At 46.8% G+C, this 19,405-nt stretch overlaps 3 protein-coding genes across 3 annotated transcripts; all 3 read right to left on the minus strand.

The window, feature by feature from the left end:
- Positions 1 to 683: 683 nt before the first annotated feature.
- On the minus strand, positions 684 to 1,637 carry LOC102463256 (olfactory receptor 51G2-like). Its single transcript, XM_006128826.2, has one exon. It carries the CDS (start codon positions 1,635 to 1,637, stop codon positions 684 to 686), a length of 954 nt encoding a protein of 317 aa, XP_006128888.1.
- A 7,722-nt stretch (positions 1,638 to 9,359) lies between these two features.
- On the minus strand, positions 9,360 to 10,331 carry LOC102463489 (olfactory receptor 52D1-like). Its single transcript, XM_006128827.3, has one exon. It carries the CDS (start codon positions 10,329 to 10,331, stop codon positions 9,360 to 9,362), a length of 972 nt encoding a protein of 323 aa, XP_006128889.3.
- A 7,659-nt stretch (positions 10,332 to 17,990) lies between these two features.
- On the minus strand, positions 17,991 to 18,944 carry LOC102463749 (olfactory receptor 51G2-like). The gene has a single exon (XM_006128828.2). It carries the CDS (start codon positions 18,942 to 18,944, stop codon positions 17,991 to 17,993), a length of 954 nt encoding a protein of 317 aa, XP_006128890.2.
- Positions 18,945 to 19,405: the final 461 nt, after the last annotated feature.

Raw genomic sequence — 19,405 nt, forward strand, 5'->3', positions numbered from 1 at the left:
ATAAAATAATTACCTATGTCTGATTCTCCAACAATGCAGACTTATTTTTCAAGAATGCTAGTATGTTTACTATGGCTCCTTCAGCTATCTACAAGGAATGGCCCTGTTTCCATTTCAATACATTCCTCATACACTCTTGAAAGTTGTATTTAGTTCAGTCAGCTGCCTGGATGCTTAACCCTTGCTGGTGAAGGGTCACAGCAACTCTTGGATGTCATGGGTATGGACGTTCAGAAATAAAGGCTACGTCTACATTGGCACCGCTTTCTGGAAAAGGGATGCTAATGAGACGAGTCGGAATTGCAAATCCGTGGGGGATTTAAATATCCCCCACGGCATTTGCATTTACATGGCTGCCGCTTTTTTCCGGCTTGGGGATAAGCCGGAGAAAAGCGCCAGTCTAGACGCGATTCTCCGGAAAATAAGCCCTTTTCCGGAGGATTTCTTATTCCTACTTTCTTCCAGCTTATTTTCCGGAGAATCGCGTCTAGACTGGCGCTTTTCTCCGGCTTATCCCCAAGCCGGAAAAAAGCGGCAGCCATGTAAATGCAAATGCCGCGGGGGATATTTAAATCCCCCGCGGATTTGCAATTCTGACTCGTCTCATTAGCATCCCTTTTCCGCAAAGGGGTGCCAATGTAGACGTAGCCATACAGATTAGACAAACTTATTCAGTGCCCCTATTAGAGCCTCTTAGTGGAATAATTTTGAAAGATCTTCATGATCTGTTTACGAATCTCTTTGGTTTTTATGCTATACACAATGGGGTTGAGCACAGGAGGGAGGAGAAGATGGAGATAAGACAGAAGAATTTGACTCAACGGAAGGGCATTTTTCGTGAACCTGTGGATCATAGACAAACTGAGCAGCGGGGTGTAGAACAGCAGTGTGACACAGATGTGGGAGATGCAGGTGTTCAGGGCCTTGAGACGCTCACGCCAGGATGTGAGACTCAGCACTGTGTTAAGGATCATGACGTAAGACAAGACAATGAGCACAGAGTCCAAGCCCAGAGTAGAAAGAACAATAAACAAGCCATAGTAGCTATTGGGCGTAGTGTCTGCACAGGCCACCTTCATCACATCTGGATGCAAACAATAGGAATAGGAGAGAGGTTGAATCCTGTTGTATGGCAACCTCTTGAGAAGAATGGGGCATGGGATATGCAGGCCAATACCCCTGACTATTGTCAGCAACCCAATGTTTCCTATCCTGGCACTGGTTAAAATCGAAGCATATCTCAGCGGGTGGCGTATGGCAACAAAGCGGTCAAAGGCCATGGCTAGTAGTACAGAGGATTCCATGACGGAGAAAGTGTGAACAAAGAAAAGTTGGGCCAGGCAGAGATCAACGTCAATTTCTCTCATGTTAAACAGGAAGACGCTGAGTACCGTGGGCAAGGTTGAAGCAGATAAACCAAGGTCGGTGACACACAACATGGAAAGGAACAAGTACATGGGCTGATGGAGACTCTTCCGTGTCTTTATCACAAACAGAATGAGACCGTTTCCTAAAATTGCCACAAGGTACATGGAGCAGAACGGGATGGAGATCCAGGGGCCCACAGCTTCTAGCCCGGGGATTCCTGCCAGGAGGAAAGTTGCATGACTGATGTTGGTTTCATTGCAGGTTGGCATGATGCCCTGGGGAGGTTCTGCTCAGTTTAATATACCACATTCCCTGCAATGAAAAAGTTGTAGCTGATACATTCATTAAAACCCCTTGTGGTTCTCACGGATCCCAGCTCAGTTATAAAACTCCATTACATCTGAAGAAGTGGGCTGTGCCCACAAAAGCTCATGATACCCTCTACCTGTTTTGTTAGTCTTTAAAGTGCTACCAGAATTTGTTGATTTTAAAGTTTATCTTGTACAGACAAACTCAGCTACCCCCTGAAGCTTTTAATAATATCCTGTTCTTCTATAGAGCTTTGCCTTCCTGTATCTCAGAGGCCTTTCAAAAAGACCCTACGTGCCAGTGAGTCCTATTCTACATGCCTTGACACTCATGGGGAGGAGGACATAGATTCCGATTTCACTAAGGGGAGGACAAAAGCACACAAAAGATAAGCAACGTGTACAAGGTCATGCAGGAGATCAGTGCTAGAAGTCAGGTCTGCTGGCTCTCAGCAGAGTGGCCCTTCACCAAACCACACACTCTCCCTGAGATGGAACTTGGCCTATGAAGATTTGTATGAACTCAAATCGCTATACAGCCTATGAAAAGCAGAGAGGGCCTGAACCAAACTCTTCCATCAGAACACCCTGCACTCTGGAACGAGGATTCAGTCTGACTCCAGATCTCAGCTCACCTTAAACACACTAGTGGTTTAGCTATTTTAGCATCCTGAAAGAGGAGAACAATTTTGTTCATTGTGGGTGTGTCTAGACTACATGCCTCCTTCGACGGAGGCATGTAGATTAGCCAGATCGGAAGAGGGAAATGAAGCCGCGATTAAAATAATCGCGGCTTCATTTAAATTTAAATGGCTGCCCCGATCTGCCGATCAGCTGTTTGTCGGCAGATCGGGGGAGTCTGGACGTGATGCCCCGACAAAGAAGCCTTTCTTCATCGACACAGGTAAGCCTGGTTTCACGAGGCTTACCTGTGTCGATGAAGAAAGGCTTCTTTGTCGGGGCATCGCGTCCAGACTCCCCCGATCTGCCGACAAACAGCTGATCGGCAGATCGGGGCAGCCATTTAAATTTAAATGAAGCCGCGATTATTTTAATCGCGGCTTCATTTCCCTCTTCCGATCTGGCTAATCTACATGCCTCCGTCGAAGGAGGCATGTAGTCTAGACACACCCTGTGAGTGGATCATGGACTGAGAAGTGTCATGCAAATTGCTCAGTGACCATTCACAGTGACTTGGCCAAACCCATAGAGGGACACTACGGCAGAACAGGGAACACAATCCAGCTGTACTATGCTTTAGCTATAAACACCAGCTTGCCCCTTCTGTGCTACATGGGGTGATGTCTGGAGGGGGATAGGGCCAAAAGAAAAGGAGCTCTTGAAGAGCACGAACAACGGCCATCTACGATGTTAACGGTGGATGCATCACTTGCTCACCTAAACCCACTCCTGTACAGAGAGCTTCTCTGTAGCAGAGGCACAACTTTGAGTCCTCAACCTGCGATTTTGCCACATGCACGAGTTTACCTTGAAATTCCCTGTCCTCACTTCTGCACATGATTCTGAGGGACGTAAACTGGCCAAAGTGGCCCTGACCCAGGCAAACCCTCAGTGAAATTCTGTTTTGTTGGAGCAAGGACAATGAGCTCAAATGTCCCACATAGGGTACCTGGCAGGCAGACGCTCTGAGAGGTGCTACACATCACACAGGTACCATGTCTTTGGAAGCCACGAGAGGCTCAGGTACAGCTTATCATTCTTTCAGTGTTTGCCTGGGTTAGAAACTACAGGCAGGTTATTCAGTAACAGGGGGAGGGATAACTCAGTGGTTTGAGCATTGGCCTGCTAAATCTACAATTGTGAGTTCAATCCTTGAGGGGGGCCATTTAGGGATGTGGGAAAAATCTGTTGGGGATGGCACTTGGTCTGCCATGAGACCAGGGGACTGGACTTGATGACCTCTCAAGATCCCTTCCAGCTCTATGAGATAGGTATATCTCCATAATTCTCTCCAGGGTTCCCTCCACCGTTTCCAGTCCAGCTTGTGACTGTCAGTGAAGTTGCCAGTTTTGACAAACCACAGTTCAGAAGTGGCACGGCCATTCCTAGCCTACTCCCATCTGCAGCCTTTGGCAAGTCAGCGGCACTCCCAGAGAAGTGCCACAAGAAGCTAAGGACACAAACTGGCTTTGTGTTTCCCACTCATGGAAAATCTGCCCCTCAACCAGGTACAGTTTGAACCAACGAGCCCTTGGTGATGAAGGGACCTGTTTTCCTAAAGGGTTGGGACCTTGATAAAATTGACAATGATGCGGAGAATAAAATGAGTCGCTCTCATTGTTCACAGATGAAACAGTTCAAGCTCCTGAAACTGCCTATTATTATGTAAGTGAAATCGATGGAATTTGAGCAGGGCACTTACCACAGCCGCTGGAAAGCAAAGAGTGGCCACCATATGCCCCTGAGCAAGCCACGCTGGAACACTTTGGGCAGGGACATTCCCTGTGTCTGTCAGACAGGCTGTGGCAGTGTTTATATAGCCTGCGGAAAGCTCGTGAGGATCAGTGAGTCAACTGGGAATCCCTGTTGATCGCGCTGTTGCACGCTTTATCTCTGCCGGCACAAATGGGAAATGCCTGGTAGATAAATGGTCTGAACTGTTCCTGCACTCACTCACTTACACTGGTGCAGTGTCTGGCATTAAGGGCTAATCCAATCGCTCAGATGAATTGAGAGATGCAACAATTGTCCATTTCAGAGCTGCTGTACATGGGGTCACTGCAGTAAGACAGGGGCCGGCACTCGCTCTAGATCAGGATGGAACCTGAATTTTGTTCCCAAAGAGAATTTCACTCTTGTGAGAGGTGCTAGCTGACAGGCCAGGAGGTGTCTGTGCTCCAGTGAGTTGAAGTGCCACTTGACCTGTTACAGAGCCACACCGACGGTGTGCTATACGGTGCACGGGCAACTGGATTTGGAAACATTCCCTCTCCCCAAATGCTGTGGTGTATTCTGTAGCCACAGCATCCATCCTCCTTGGAACTCCAAGTGCAAACTGTGCGTCCATTCATTCCTCTGCATATTTCTTCAAACCCTGCTCCACCCTTGAACTCTATATAACCCCATTTCCAGCCCAGCAAGCCTCTCTCCCCACAAATGCTCTTCCTCCCCACATGATCCCCTCCTCACCCTGTCAACCTTTTCCCATCCAAAAAGTGAGGTGGCAAAATTTGTAGATGAAACCAAACTGATCAAGATAGATTAGACCGAAGCAGACTGTGAAGCACTTCAAAAAGATCTCACCAAACTAAGTGATTGGGCAACAAAATGGCAAATAAAATTTAATGTTTATAAATGTAAAATAACGCACACTGGACAAAATAATCCCAACTATACATACAATATGATGGGGACTAATTTAGCTCCAACTACTCAAGAGTCATTGTGGATAGTTCTCTGAAAACATCTACTCACTATGCAGCCACAGTGAAATAAAGCAAATAGAATGTTAGGAATCATTAAAAAAGGGATAGAGAATAAGACAGAGAATATCTTACTGCCTTTATATAAAAACATGGTACGCCCACATCTTGAATACTGCATACAGAGTTGGTCACCTCATCTCAAAAAAGATATCTTGGCATTGGAAAAGGTTCAGAAAAGGGCAACTATAATGATTAGGGGTTAGGAGCGGGTCTGATATGAAGAGAGATTTAAAAGACTTGGATTTTTCATTTTATAAAAGAGGGGATTATGGGGGGATATGATAGAGGTCTATAAAATCCTGTCTGGTGTAGAAAATGTGAATAAGGAAAAGTTATTTACTTATTCACACAATATAAGAACTAGGGGTCACCAAATGAAATCAATAGTCAGAAGGGTTCAATCAAATCAAAAGAAGTTTTCTTCACTCAGCATACATTCAATCTGTGGAACTCCTTGCCAGAGGATGTTTTGAAGACTAGGATTTTAACAGGGTTCAAAAAAGAGCTAGATAGATTCATGGAGATTAGGTCCATCAATGGCCATTAGCCAGGATGGGTAGGAATGGTGTCCCTCTGGAGGTTGGTGACAGGGGAGGGATCACATGAGGATTACCTGTTCTGATCCTTCTCTCTGGGGTACCTGGCATTGGCCACTGTTGGGTGACAGGAAACTGGGCTAGATGGACGTTTGGTCACACTCAGTATGGCCATTCTTATGTTCACCCCTTCAGGCCCCAGGGCCTTCATCCTGCCCTCCCACCTCCTCGGTTCTCTCCTGCAGCCCATATTGTCTCCATATTGTCATGCTCCCTTCTGCTGCCACCCCAGCCTCCAGTTCTCCTTCTTCTGACCCCTGCCACCTCCTCCCCTTCTAATTTCACCCTCCTCCCCTACCCCATCTTTCCCTCAGAGCTCTATGGCCAGCTCCCCTCAACTTCCCTTCAGAAACATCCCCCAGCCCATTTCACACAATCAGCCAACCCCATATAATCTCCCTGGAAGAGAAAGGGGGCTGCTACCCCCCACACTGTCTCTCACAAACCATCCCCCCTCCGTGCCTCTAGCCCTGAGGTGATAAGGGGGCCTGTGTTATGTTCTGCAACTCACAGGCCTTCACCTCCTCCATATCACCCACCCATAGACCCGCCAACATCACAGGGTCCTAGAGCCCAGTCAGCTGACAAGGAGCAGCCATGGGTATCTAACTGGGTGTTTCTGTGCTGAGGAGCTTTGGTTAAGAGACTAGCAGACCCAGACTAGTTTTTGCTCAAGAGACTAGTACAGACCCAGACCCAGACTAGACCCAGACACCTTGTTTATTGAGGGATACTGTAGCATATGTGCCCTATAATACTAATGTGTGCGGCATTGTTCATCACTATGCTAGCCCTGTTCTTGCAACTGGGTGCTCTCCAGACCACAAGACTGGGGCTCCCTGGCTTGCTGCCATTCAGTGTCTGAGGAAGAAACCAGATCCCCTCTCTGTCCTGCCCGCTACACACTGAGGCAAGCAACCCCCTTCGCAACCTGAACCAAATCTGGGACACTGCATGGCACGAGATATCTGTGGCCTATGCAGTGGAGGCTATGCCTGACTGATATCTGAGGGCTTACAAATGTCTCTATGAGCGTGGCCATGGGAAGAGGAACATGGGCTGACACAGGAGTGATTTGGCCTGTGGCAAAGTGGAAGTTGGTCCCTGTAAACGCTGGGCCATGCAGGAGGTGCAGCTTGAGTTTTTTATGTTGATTCACAAACCCAGATCCCTGAACATGTCTATTGAATTCTGGGCACAGCCCAGCAGGCCCCATGGAAGCAGTGGGCTCTGAAGTAGGGGTAGATCATAGTCCTTTGGGTGTGTAGGGGAGTGGCTGCTCCTGAGTTTCCTCTCAAAATATTCTGCGAGGTGACATACGCAGGTGGGGTGTCTCTTTGGAGCTGCTGGGGTATCTCTCAGGGCCGTGTCCTGTTGCTTGTGAGTACATTGCTGCCTGCTGCACAATGAGGCCTAGGCCCATCACTGGACACACTCCATGGAAACCCCAGTGGGAAATAAGCTTTGCCATATTTTCAGCTGCTGCATTTGGCTGGGACTTCCCCTGCCTCCCTCCCTGCAGCTGTTACGTGCGGGTCTCCCCCTGAGTCACAGCTGCCTCCGTTTCTCAGGGAAGCCGTTTCTCACGCTCAGCGCGCTGCTGATAATAGTTTGAAATTCCTTTTACAATACTGGGGGCAGGAAAGCACAAAATGGTGGCCTGGGTCTAGTCTGCTGCCCTGCTGTGCCCCTTGTTGCTCTTTTTCCCATGGTCTCCCCAGACTCCTGCTCTCACCCCCAGTGGCTGGGGCCTGGGCTTTCCCCTTTACTCTACCCACCGGGGGAACACGGCCCTGCTGCATCATCTCCAGCAGCCTGGGGTTGACAGACAGAGCACTGGATTGACAAATGAGGCACCTCCCTTCACACATTCCTATGATTCACCTGGGCAGCACCCCATTGTTGGAGAATGCGAGCACCTGCCCAGGAGAAGCCTGAGAAATGTTTGTTGGGATCGATTTCAGCACCTGGACACAGATCCTGGCAATGGGCAGCATGAAGCATCGTTGGCTGAATGATGCTGATTTGATCCACTCTCACCTGTAAGCTGTGACAGGGACTGGGAATTGGGGAATTTATGGTGTCAACACACCTGTAAAACATGGGTAGTTGGGGTCTGTCTAGTCTGCAGGGTTTTGTTGACAAAAGTCCACTTTTGTCGACAAAACTATACCTGCGTCTACACTACTGCTGAGTTCTGTCAACATAACATAAACAGAGGTTTACCTCTATTTGGTTGTTCTAAGTTGGCAAACCTCTCCATGGCTTCTCCAAGTGCCAAGGTCTCCTCCAGACCATGACAAAAAGGAGATACCAGACAACCTGCATCCTCAAGGGCAAAGCACAGCAGAAAGACTGAGTACTGCATGTGATTCAATCACTCGGATGAGGGATGGTAATAGAGATTTAATTTGTTTCACTGACTCCAGCATGAAATCTCAGCATCTACTTTTGACACTTGGGCACATGTGTATAGAGACACATCACCCTAAAAGCAACTCGAAAATTGTCTGTGTAGGCAGAGAGTTATTAGATTCAAAGGGGGTGGTGACACACAGCATTTTGGTTCTCAAAAGTGCACTGTCTTGCAAGTCTCACCAAAAAGCTCGAGTAGAATGTCAACAATTCCTGCAGCAGCTTTTCTGCCTGAACACTTTCTACTTCAAACCATTAGTTTATCCTCCAGGCTTACTGAAGGATTCCATTTTGAAAAATCGGGCAAATTTTGTTCCAGGATCAATGGGGATATGATAAAGTTTTCCAGAATTAAAGTTCCTTTTTTTAAGAAAATAAAACAGCCATACTGGGTCAGACCAAAGGGCCATCTAGCACAGTACCCTGTGTGCTGAACGTGGCCAGTCCAAGATGCCCCAGAGGGAGTGAACAGAACAGGTAATCCTCATGTGATCCCTCTCCTGTCAATCATTTCCTGAAAAAACAGAGGCTAGGCACACCATTCCTACACATCCTGGCTAATAGCCATTGATGGACCTAACCTCCATGAATCTATCTAGCCCTTTTTTGAACCCTGTTAAAGTCCTAGTCTTCACCACAGCCTCTGGCAAGGAGTTCCATAGTTTGACTGTGTGGTGAGTGAAGAAAAACTTCCTCTTGTTTGTTTTAAACATACTGCCTATTAATCACATTTCGTAACTCCTAGTTCTTATATTGGGGGAACACGTAAATAACTTTTCCTTATTCACTTTTTCCACAACAATTATAATTTGATAGACCTCCATCATATCCCCCCTTAGTCTCCTCTTTTATAAGCTGAAAAGTCCAAGTCTTTTTAAGCTCTCTTCATATGGGATATATTTCAAACCCGTAATAATTGTTGTTGCCTTGGTTCTCTGAAAATGCAGCATCAATTAGGACTCATGGAAAGTCACTTTCTGTCCGGAAACTGCAGTATCTTCCAGTGGCCTTGAAGTCACAGACATGCTAAGTCCCAGGGTGTGTTGAGGAGAGGGCTTATGGGTAATGCTATTGATCAGAAAGAGACAACTGAGCAATCGAGTCACACAGTGCTAAGACCTTGACTGTGAGGAACATGTGAGACTAAGAATGTCTCCCATGCTGAGCTGAAGCTAAATTGGGGAGAGCACAATTGTTTAATGAGGAGGTCTCCTTTTGCCATCTTGTTATGCAGGTTTAGGGTCGTTGGCTCCAGGTAAGCACCTTCTGCAGACGTATTTACTCACTTTGGTGCGCAGTTCTTTGGTTTTGACCCCATAGATGATGGGGTTGAACATGGAAGGGACAAGGAGATAGACATTGGCGATAGTGACGTGTGCTTGGGAAGGGATGCTCTGGCCGAACCTTTGTGTCAGAGAGGAGAAGAGGCAGGAAGAGTAAGACACCAGAATCACACAGATGTGGGCTGTGCAGGTGTTGAGGGCTTTCTGGTGGGCTGTCTTGGAGGAGACTTTGAGGATAGCTCTGATGATCAGTCCATAGGACAGAGCAATGAGTGTCAGATCTAACCCAGAGACTGATAATATCATTCCCAATCCATACGTCCGACTGACTGTGATGTCCCCACAGGAGATCTTTGCCACAGACATGTGCTCGCAGTATGTGTGGCGGATAATGTGGTTGGCACAGAATGGCAGGCTGCTCAGGCGCAGAGGCATGGGCAAAACCAAGAGAACAGCTCTTACTAAACCCACTAGCCCTAGCTTAGCTATGCGTGCATTGGTGAGGATGGTGGCATATCTCAGAGGGTTGCATATGGCAACGTAGCGATCGAAGGCCATAGTGCTGAGAACGGCTGATTGCATCACAATAACCATGTGCAGGAAGAACATCTGGGTGAGGCAGCCTCCCACAGTAATGTCTTTCAGATTGAACCACAATATACACAGGGCTTTCGGCACAACAGAGGAAGACATGCCGATGTCGGTGAGCGCCAGCATGCAGAGCAGCAGGTACATCGGCGTGTGCAGGCTCTGCTCTTTGCCTACCACAAACAGAATCAGGAAATTTCCCAACAGGCTGATAAGGTAGCATACACAGAAGGGGATGGCAATCCAGATGTGGGCTGCTTCCAGGCCAGGGATGCCCATTAGGATGAATACAGAAGGGTCAGAAGAGGTGAGGTTGAAATTAGACATGAGGTGGCCGATGTGTGGATTGGACTCCTCCAGGTACCTGGGAAGGGAGAGACACACAGTGCGGGGTTTACAAATTTCATAGGAAACGGCACCGTTGATATTTTCTAGCTATTACCAGTCTACAAAAGGGGCTGAGCACGGAGGTAGTGACATTGGCAGGTGTCTCCCGGTTCTTTAGCTCAGAGTCAGAAGTCCTCAGAGGGAGCTGAGCAAGCCAGGAGAGTGGGTGGCAGATGGCAGAGGAACCACAGTGTCGATCACTGTAACACAAGTGCCCACTGGAGGAAAACAATCAAACTCCTCAAACACCCAGCAAGGTTCTAATTGAACTGTATGAACTCAGAGAGGGACCTGGGCGTCATGGCGCACGGCTGTGGGAAACCCTGAGCACGGTGCTTGTATGGCCAGGAACTGCACAAAACATTGGGGACCTAGACGGGGGGATGATGGGGACCCTACAGAAAACACAACATCACAAGATGCGTCAGTCAATGCTTCACCCTACTCTGGACATCCCTGTGCAGTGTTGGGCACCCTTCCCACCCAGGCTGTGTCCAGACTCAGGGGTTTTTTCGAAAAAAGTAGCCTTTTTTCGAAAAAACTTCTCCTGCGTCCAGACTCAAGCCGCGTTCTTTCGAAATTAATTCGAAAGAACGCGGCTTTTCTTTCGATGGCGGTAAACCTCATTTCACGAGGAAGAACGCCTTCTTTCAAAAGTTCCTCTTTCGAAAGAAGGCGTTCTTCAATGTAAATAGGGCTTCTTCAAAAGAGAGCATCCAGACTCACTGGATGCTTTCTTTCGAAAAAGCAAGCCGCTTTTTCGAAATTTCTCCGTGCAGTCTAGACGCTCTCTTTCGAAAGAAGCTCTTTCGAAAGATGTTTTCGAAAGAGCCTCTTTCGAAAGAAGCCTGCAGTCTAGACATAGCCCCAGTGTATTGCAGAGAATGACCAAAGGCCTAGGGAACGCTCCTGTGGAGAGGGGTTGGAAAGACGTGGGATTGTTACCTCGCAAAGGGGATGGAAAAGAGAGGACATGAGACAATTTCTAGTCTTGCCACGTAGTGATACCTCCCACCCACAGCACCAAAACCAGGTGTCAGACCCGACAGAAACAGCCCACAGAAATATCTCCTCAGACAACATTACACTCAGTGTCTGCCGGCACTGGGGAAATGGGGAGATCAGCCTGATCTGCCTGTCTGATTGGCAGCTCAGCCTGTGCAGGGGAGGAGAGAGGGACAGGCCCAGTGGGAGGGAGAGAGGACATGGGGACCTCAAAGAGACAAAGGACTTTCCTTCAAAGGACACAAAACTTTACCGTATCACAGCCCATTCTAAACCCAGACAGACCTTCCTCAGGCTGCTCCTCTGTGTTGGCAATTGCTGACGTGACGACAAAGCTGTAGTGGGGTTGCTCATGGGAAGAGGGAGGGTCTGGGTAGGGGAAGGTGTCAGGGATATTCTGCTGCCGTGTGCTCTGTGATACAGCACTGCCCAAGATACCACATGCCCCAGGAGGGCTCGTGTTACCTCTTTGGACCGTGAATGGGTCAGGCTGCTCATGCCCAGTTCAGTGGTGCTCAGCCGCTCTTTCATTGGAGACCCCTGGAGCTGGGAACATTTTTGTTCAGAAAAAAAAAAGCCAGTCTCCCTATCCCTGCTGCATGTGCACCAGGCTGAGAAAAGAAAATACCGGCGGGTCAGTATCAAAGTGCTGCGACTCCCCAGGAAGACAGCTGCTACCCCCATGGGGTTGTGCACCGCTGCCCTAGTTCACTCGATTTCAGGATCCCACCCCACTGTGATCTGGATACTGCATGTGCCCCTCTGCTCCCCCCACCCTTTTCATTCCTGGACCTACCCCAGAAAGATCTCTACAAGCATCTGATTTCCTCTGAGTCAGGCATGTGCTGTTACTTTTACAGTCTCTTGGTGCGTCTCGTCCTCTCCACGCCCAGAGATGCAGAGGAGGGGCAGGGCAGATCCCGCTCCGTTAACACAAAAAAATGTTAGCATGACTGTTTTGAAATTCTAAGCTGGTGAGTTTGAGGTTTCTGGAACCCTCCTGTCATTTCTTCTGTGCTCCCCACAAGCTCACACAGAGTTAGAGTCCCCAAGGTGACTCCAGTTGAAGTCTGGATTTTTATTTAAGTCTGTACACGTGAATTTAGGGGGAACTCATGGTCTTGTTGGGGGTTTTACCAATGATCTGATTGGGACCGGAATCCTCCGTAGTGGTTGGCTTTTGGATCCCAGCTGCAGAAAGCTCTAATCTGCAGGATGCTGAAAGCGTCAGAAAGACCCCCCCAGTTTCTCTGGCACTCGGAGGGAGCCAGGATTCCAAACCTCCAGAGACCAGATTGTGCTCTCAGGGGGTCCAGAGTCAATCTGCAGTGACCCACTGTGGGCAGAAGTGGGGAGCAGAGTCTGGCCAGCGTGTGGCCCATGCTTGTTGTGAACCCTCCAGTCACACAGACACCCAGCGCAGAGACTTCGGCTGCGCTCCCTAGCAGGACAGTGACGTGTCTGAACTGGAGAACCTGAGTGAGCCAAAGAATTTTCCATGTGCACCAGAAAAGGGAAGCCACCGAGACAGAGAGAAGGACACAGTCAGAGACAAGGAACTGATCTGAAACACAAATCTTTCTCTAAATGATTTATAATACATTTTTACCTCCAGTTTTCCCAGGTAAATCGACTGGTGTTTCTGACAATGCTGAACAGCTCAAGTCTTTGTGCTAGTGAATTCCTCTCCTGATTGTTCTTGCCTTAAACACTGGAAATCTTCCTCAGGCCTAAGCTCTGACCTTATTGCAGAAACAGGCCACTCACTGAAATCCTGCTCAGCAGAGGGAGGAAATCTTCCAGCATGACAGGGAGACCGAGCCCTGAGCACCAGTGTAGGAATCTCACACATCTGACTCTCTGTGTGCTGCAGAGAGACCTTTATAGTTCAGTGCATTCCTTGAGGAAACTCATGTTGTCCTGGACACCCGGACAATTCCCTGGGCCCCGTGAGCAAGGGAAGAGCAGAAAGTAGAACCAGGCACATTCAGCCTCTCCTGCGAGGGAGGAAACGATTTGTCAACATCAGGTGCTCAGACCGTCAGGGGAAACTCCTTCGTCTGGCAGACTGTCTAGAGGGATCTGGAGCTACCGTAACCCCAGAGAGAACAGCAAGAGCCAAGGCTGAGATGTGCTCCCGTGTGTATCAGCATTTCTGGGCTGCTGTCCATCCCCCTTGAGAGGGAGCATCCCCTCCTCCTCTCCTGGCTGAGGAGCCTGGCACTGAATCCCTGGGACTTAGTTTGCAGAAGTGAAGAGTGAGGGGGGATTTGATAGCAGCCTTCCACTATCTGAGAGGAGGTTCCAAAGAGGCTGGAGAGAGGCTGTTCTCAGTGGTGACAGACGGCAGAACAAAGAGCAGTGCTCTCAAGTTGCAGTGGGGGAGGTCCAGGTTGGATATTAGTAAAATTATTCCCCTAAGAGGGTGGTGAAGCACTGGGATGGGTTACCTAGTCAGGTGGTGCAATCCCCATTCCTGGAGGTTTTTAAGTCTCGGCTTGACAAAGCCCTGGCTGGGATGATTGAGTTGGGATTGGTCCAGCTTTGGGCAGGGGGCTGGACTCGATGACTCCTGAGGTCTCTTCCCACTCTATGGCTGTGTCTAGACTGGCAAGTTTTTCCGCAAAATCAGGAGATTTTGCGGAAAAATTTGCCAGCTGTCTACACTGGCCGCTTGAATTTCCGGAAAAGCACTGATGATCCCATGTAAGATCATCAGTGCTTTTCCGGAAATAGTATGATGCTCCTGTTTGGGCAAAAGTCTTTCTCTGAAAAATTGTCCGTGGCCAATCTAGACGCGGTTTTCTGCAAAAAAACCCCGATCGCGAAAATGGTGATCGGGGCTTTTTTTGCGGAAAACTGCGTCTAGATTGGCCACGGACGCTTTTCAGCAAAAAGTGCTTTTGTGGAAAAGCATCCTGCCAATCTAGATATCCTTTTCTGAAAATGCTTTTAACGGAAAACTTTTCCGTTAAAAGCATTTTTGGAAAATCATGCCAGTGTAGACGTAGCCTATGATTCTATGATTGTATAACTGCGACCTACAATGGAGCTGCTCTTTCAGTTCTTTGTGCCAAGTACTGAGTGACAGAAACTCCCCCGGATGGGCTATGTCTGACTGAGGGCAGCACGATATTCCCCTGCTGCATTTGCATTCTAATCCCCTCCCCACCAGTGGTATATTGTGCCAGGTGCAAAGCAGCCTCCTGACCCCTTCAATGATCAGCAGGTGTCCTGAGGTGTGTGGACTGCACCAGCTATATTTAGGATAGGGAAGGTGCAGGGAGATGTTCAGAGGCTCAGATTTGATGGAGGTGCCCAATGTTCATCTGCAGTCAGTGGGACTTTGGTTCTCAAAAACACACGGGCAGTCAGCACCAATTGGGGGTGAGTTCTGAGACCGGGCTTGAAATATCAGGATTCCAAAGTACCAAGGTCCTGATTGTGCTCTATGGGAAGCCAGTGCCGTGTCCCGCTGGGGTGAAATATTTCGGCCTTTCAGCATCCTCTGGTACAAAGTTACACGGGATGGATAAAATGTTCCTGTAGAAAGATCCATCAATGGCGACTAACCCGTAGGGGCAGGGAGGGTTTCCTAGACTCTGTTTGCCAAAAGCTTGAAATGGAGACCGGGGTTGGATCACTTGATGATTATCTGGTCTGCTCTTGCCCTCTGAAGCACCGGGCATAGCACAGCCAGAAGTCAAGAAACTGAACTAAATGGGCCTTCGGTTTGCCCCAGTATGGCCGCTCTTATGACTTAGAGGGGATGGGATATCGATCTATAAATCTGTGACTGTTGTGGTAATAATGAATACAGCAGGGGTTCTTACTCCCACACATATCTTATTGCAGAGACACCTAACACACACTGGCTGGCTGCTAACAGCTCCTCTTGTATTTTGGTTTGCACTTTGGTTTCCATCAAGTTTTCTGAGAAAACCATCTTCCCAATACAGCATTGCTAACAGGGAGCAGCAGCAGCGAAACAGTAAATGGGTCAAGTTCATTAAAATCTGTATCTCCAGGAAAATCCAAGCCGTGTATATTCAATCCATAGAATGCTGTACTTCACTGTCCTGAGTATGACCCCAGTGAGCCACAAGCAAATCTCTCCACAGCTGCTTCAAGTATCCAAGGTCTCCACAAGACCATGGCTAAAATGAGATAGCAGCCAATATGGCTTGTGAAGGGATGAGACCAGTAGAAGTATTTGAAGCAGGGATTCAATTTTGTATTAATTAAAAATACAGGGACTCCTCAGTTACCAACACTTAAGGTATGTCTACAATTGCATCCTCTTTTGAGAGAGGAATGAATATGTATACATTCGAAATTGCAAACGAAGCCGGGATTTAAATATCCTGCACTTCATTTTCATATTCACGGATGGGCACTATTTCGAAATAACGTATTTTGAAATACAAAATAACCCTTAAACCTCATTGTATAGGGAATAAGAGTTATTTCGAAATAACCTCATCTAAACAGCATTTTGTATTTCAAAATAAGTTATTTTGAAATAGCACCTGTCCATGAATATGCAAATGAAACATGGGATGTTTAAATCCTGGTTTCATTTGCAGTTTCGAATGTCTACATTTGCATTTCTCTCTCAAAAGAGGATGCAACTGTAGACATATCCTTACTCTTTGAGGGCAAAATGACTTTTCTAGTCAATCTGCTAATTATTGCATTTAGCCTTTCTCCCTTAAAATTCCTTCTTCCTCATGTGTATTCAGCTGAACACCCCGTACAAAACAGAATACTTTACTGATAAAAGAGGAGTTCTAAGGGCACAGGGCTGCACTTTTGTAGATAGGATATTCTGCCTCTACTTTTAGGAGCAATATTTCTGTTGGGATGCTGTGACAGAGGTCACTGGAGTGGTTATACTGAGAATGAATGAATGAATGAATGATGCAAGGAAAATCCCCCAAACTGGCGGTTTAGCTTTATAATCAGATTCGCCAAACCAGTTACAAAACAGATGTCACACCACACTCCTAACCAAGAAGCCAAGATGGAGTTCCCTTTAAGCAATCCAGCCATTGTATGCCAGCAAGTCAGCCAAGGCTATATAGTGAGTTATTTAATATATTTTTCATCATAAATAAAGTTCTCCCTATCTCAAAATGTCAAACATACTGCCCGACAGGTCAATGAATATTTCAGATCTTACCCAATACATGAACACAGAAAAGTCTTACAAATTATCCTAGAATATATTTCAAAATAAAAGAGTTAGGCTACGTCTACAGTTCAGGCTACGTTTGGAATAAGCTTTTTTCGGAAGAGATCTTCCAAAAAAACTTCTTCTGAACGAGAGCGTCCACACACTAAAGCTCATCAAAAAAGCTATCTGCTTTTGCGAAAGAGAGAGTCTAGAGTGAATGGATAGTCTCTCACATGTAAGCTGTGATTACTATGGACAGAGTGGCCATCAGCACACCTGTGCTTTTTCCTCTTTCCTCCTCTTCCAAAATAACTCCCTCTTCCAGGTTCACATATGCCTTTTTCTGAAAGAGCTCTTTTGCAAAAAGTCTTCTTCCTCATAGAATGCCAGAAAAAACTCTCTGTTCTTTCAATTTTCTTGTGCAAGAACGTAATTGCAGTGTGGATGTTCCTCAATTTTTTTGGAAAAATGGCCATTTTTCTAACAAAACTCTGTAGTGTAGACCTACCCTTACTGTGCTTAAAAGATATGTATTCATACAGAAGTGAATCGGGTTCTTAGGTCTCTTTTGTAGCAGAGATGGTGAGGCTGCTGATTTCCAGAAGTCCTTCTTGAATTACTAGAAAAGGCCATAATCCAATAGGCCTTCTATGTGCGGAGTTCATTCAGATTCTTCCATAAGAGTCACACAGCTAATCCAATGAACATTGCTGCTTTTCTTCCTGGGCATACACCGATAACTACTTGTATTGCTTAGCATAAGGAAAACAACAATTCAAACGGTTCATAGGTAGTTTACTACAGACTTCAAAGAGAAATAAAGGCAATTACATTGCAAGTTTCATCCTAATGTTAATACCCCTTTTGATCATTGAATCAAGAGAATATAGTAATGAAGCATTAAAATTGGGAATCACAATATAGTATTTATAAGATAATTATACCATATTGAAATTGTTGTAAGATAGAGGTAAATGTAGATGAATACAATTATTATTTACTCTTGATTCTCCAAAAAATTCTGGTCTACATTTCAAGAATGCTAGTGTGTTTACCATGGATTACTTAGCTATCTACAAGGTACAGCCTGGTTTACCATTTCAATACTTTTGTCATATGTTCTTAAATGTTGCGTTTAGTTCAGTCAGCCCAAGGATCACTTAACATTAGGTACATAAAGACTAATACAATTATTATCTATTTGTGAGTTCCTCAAAATTTAGACAAATATTTCAGAAGTCATTTATGAACCAAGCATTTCCAATACTTATTGAATATGTTCTTAAAAGTTGTATTTAGTTCAATCAGACAGCTGGATGCTTAGCCATTGCTGGATCAGGGTCACAGCACCTCTTGGACATAAAGGGCAACGTAGGCTCCTACATAGACAGATTAGACAAACCAACTCCGTGCCCCCATCAGAGCCTCTTAGTGGAAAATTTTTGAAAGATCTTCATGATCTGCTTACGAATCTCTTTGGTTTTTATGCTGTACACAATGGGGTTGAGCACAGGGGGGAGAAGGAGGTGGAGATAAGACAGAAGAATTTGACTCAGAGGAAGGGCATTTTTCATGAACCTGTGGATCATAGACAAACTGAGCAGCGGGGTGTAGAACAGCAGCGTGACACAGATGTGGGAGATGCAGGTGTTCAGGGCCTTGAGACGTTCACGCCAGGATGTGAGACTTAGCACTGTGTTAAGGATCATGACATAAGACAAGACAATCAGCACCGAGTCCAAGCCCAGAGTAGAAAGAACTGTAAACAAACCGTAGTAGCTATTGGGCGTAGTGTCTGCGCAAGCCATCTTCATTATGTCTGGATGCAAGCAATAGGAATAGGATAGAGGTTGAATCCTGCTGTATGGCAACCTCTTGAGAAGAATGGGGGCTGGGATATGCAGACCAATACCCCTGATTATTGTCAGCAACCCAATGTTTCCAATCCTGGCACTGGTTAAAATCGAAGCATATCTCAGCGGGTGGCGTATGGCAACAAAGCGGTCAAACGCCATGGCTAGTAGAACAGAGGATTCCATGATGGAGAAAGTGTGAACAAAGAAAAGTTGGGCCAGACAGAGATCCATGTCAATTTCTCTCATGTTAAACAGGAAGACGCTGAGCACCGTGGGCAAGGTGGAAGCAGATAAGACAAGGTCGGTGATAGACAACATGGAAAGGAACAAGTACATAGGCTGATGGAGACTCTTCCTTGTCTTTATCACGAGGAGAATCAGACCATTTCCTAAAATTGCAATGAGGTACATAGAGCAGAAAGGAATGGAAATCCAGGGGCTGAAAGCTTCCAGCCCGGGGATTCCTGCCAGGAGGAAGGTTGCACGACTGATGTTGGTTTCATTGCAGGTTGGCATGATGCCCTGGGGAAGTTCTGATCAGTTTACTAAACCACATTCCCTGCAATGAAAAACAACATTAGCAAGATAAAAGTGACACCCTGACAGATAATATGGCTCCTCCTGCCATTGCCCTGCAGACAAGGTGGAGTTGGTACCTTGATGAAAAACCCTTGTGGGACTCCCAGATCTTCATCTCAGCTGGCCTAAGTAGCCCTGACCCGGGCAAACGCCACATTGAAATTCAGTTTTGTTGGAGCAAAGCCAAAGAGCGCAAATATCCGACATAGGGTATCTGGCAGGCAGACACTCTGAGGGTACGTCTACAGTAGCTCATTAGTTCGAGCTAGATAGAGTAATTAGGGCAAACGGAGTTTCAAATGAAGCCCGGGATTTAAATATCCCGGGCTTCATTTGCATGTTCCCGGGTGCCGCCATTTTTAAATCCCCCTTAGTCTGAACTCCGTGCCCGCGGCTAC

The sequence above is a fragment of the Pelodiscus sinensis genome, chromosome 1 (assembly GCF_049634645.1).
Source record: "Pelodiscus sinensis isolate JC-2024 chromosome 1, ASM4963464v1, whole genome shotgun sequence".
Taxonomy (NCBI): Eukaryota; Metazoa; Chordata; order Testudines; family Trionychidae; genus Pelodiscus; species Pelodiscus sinensis.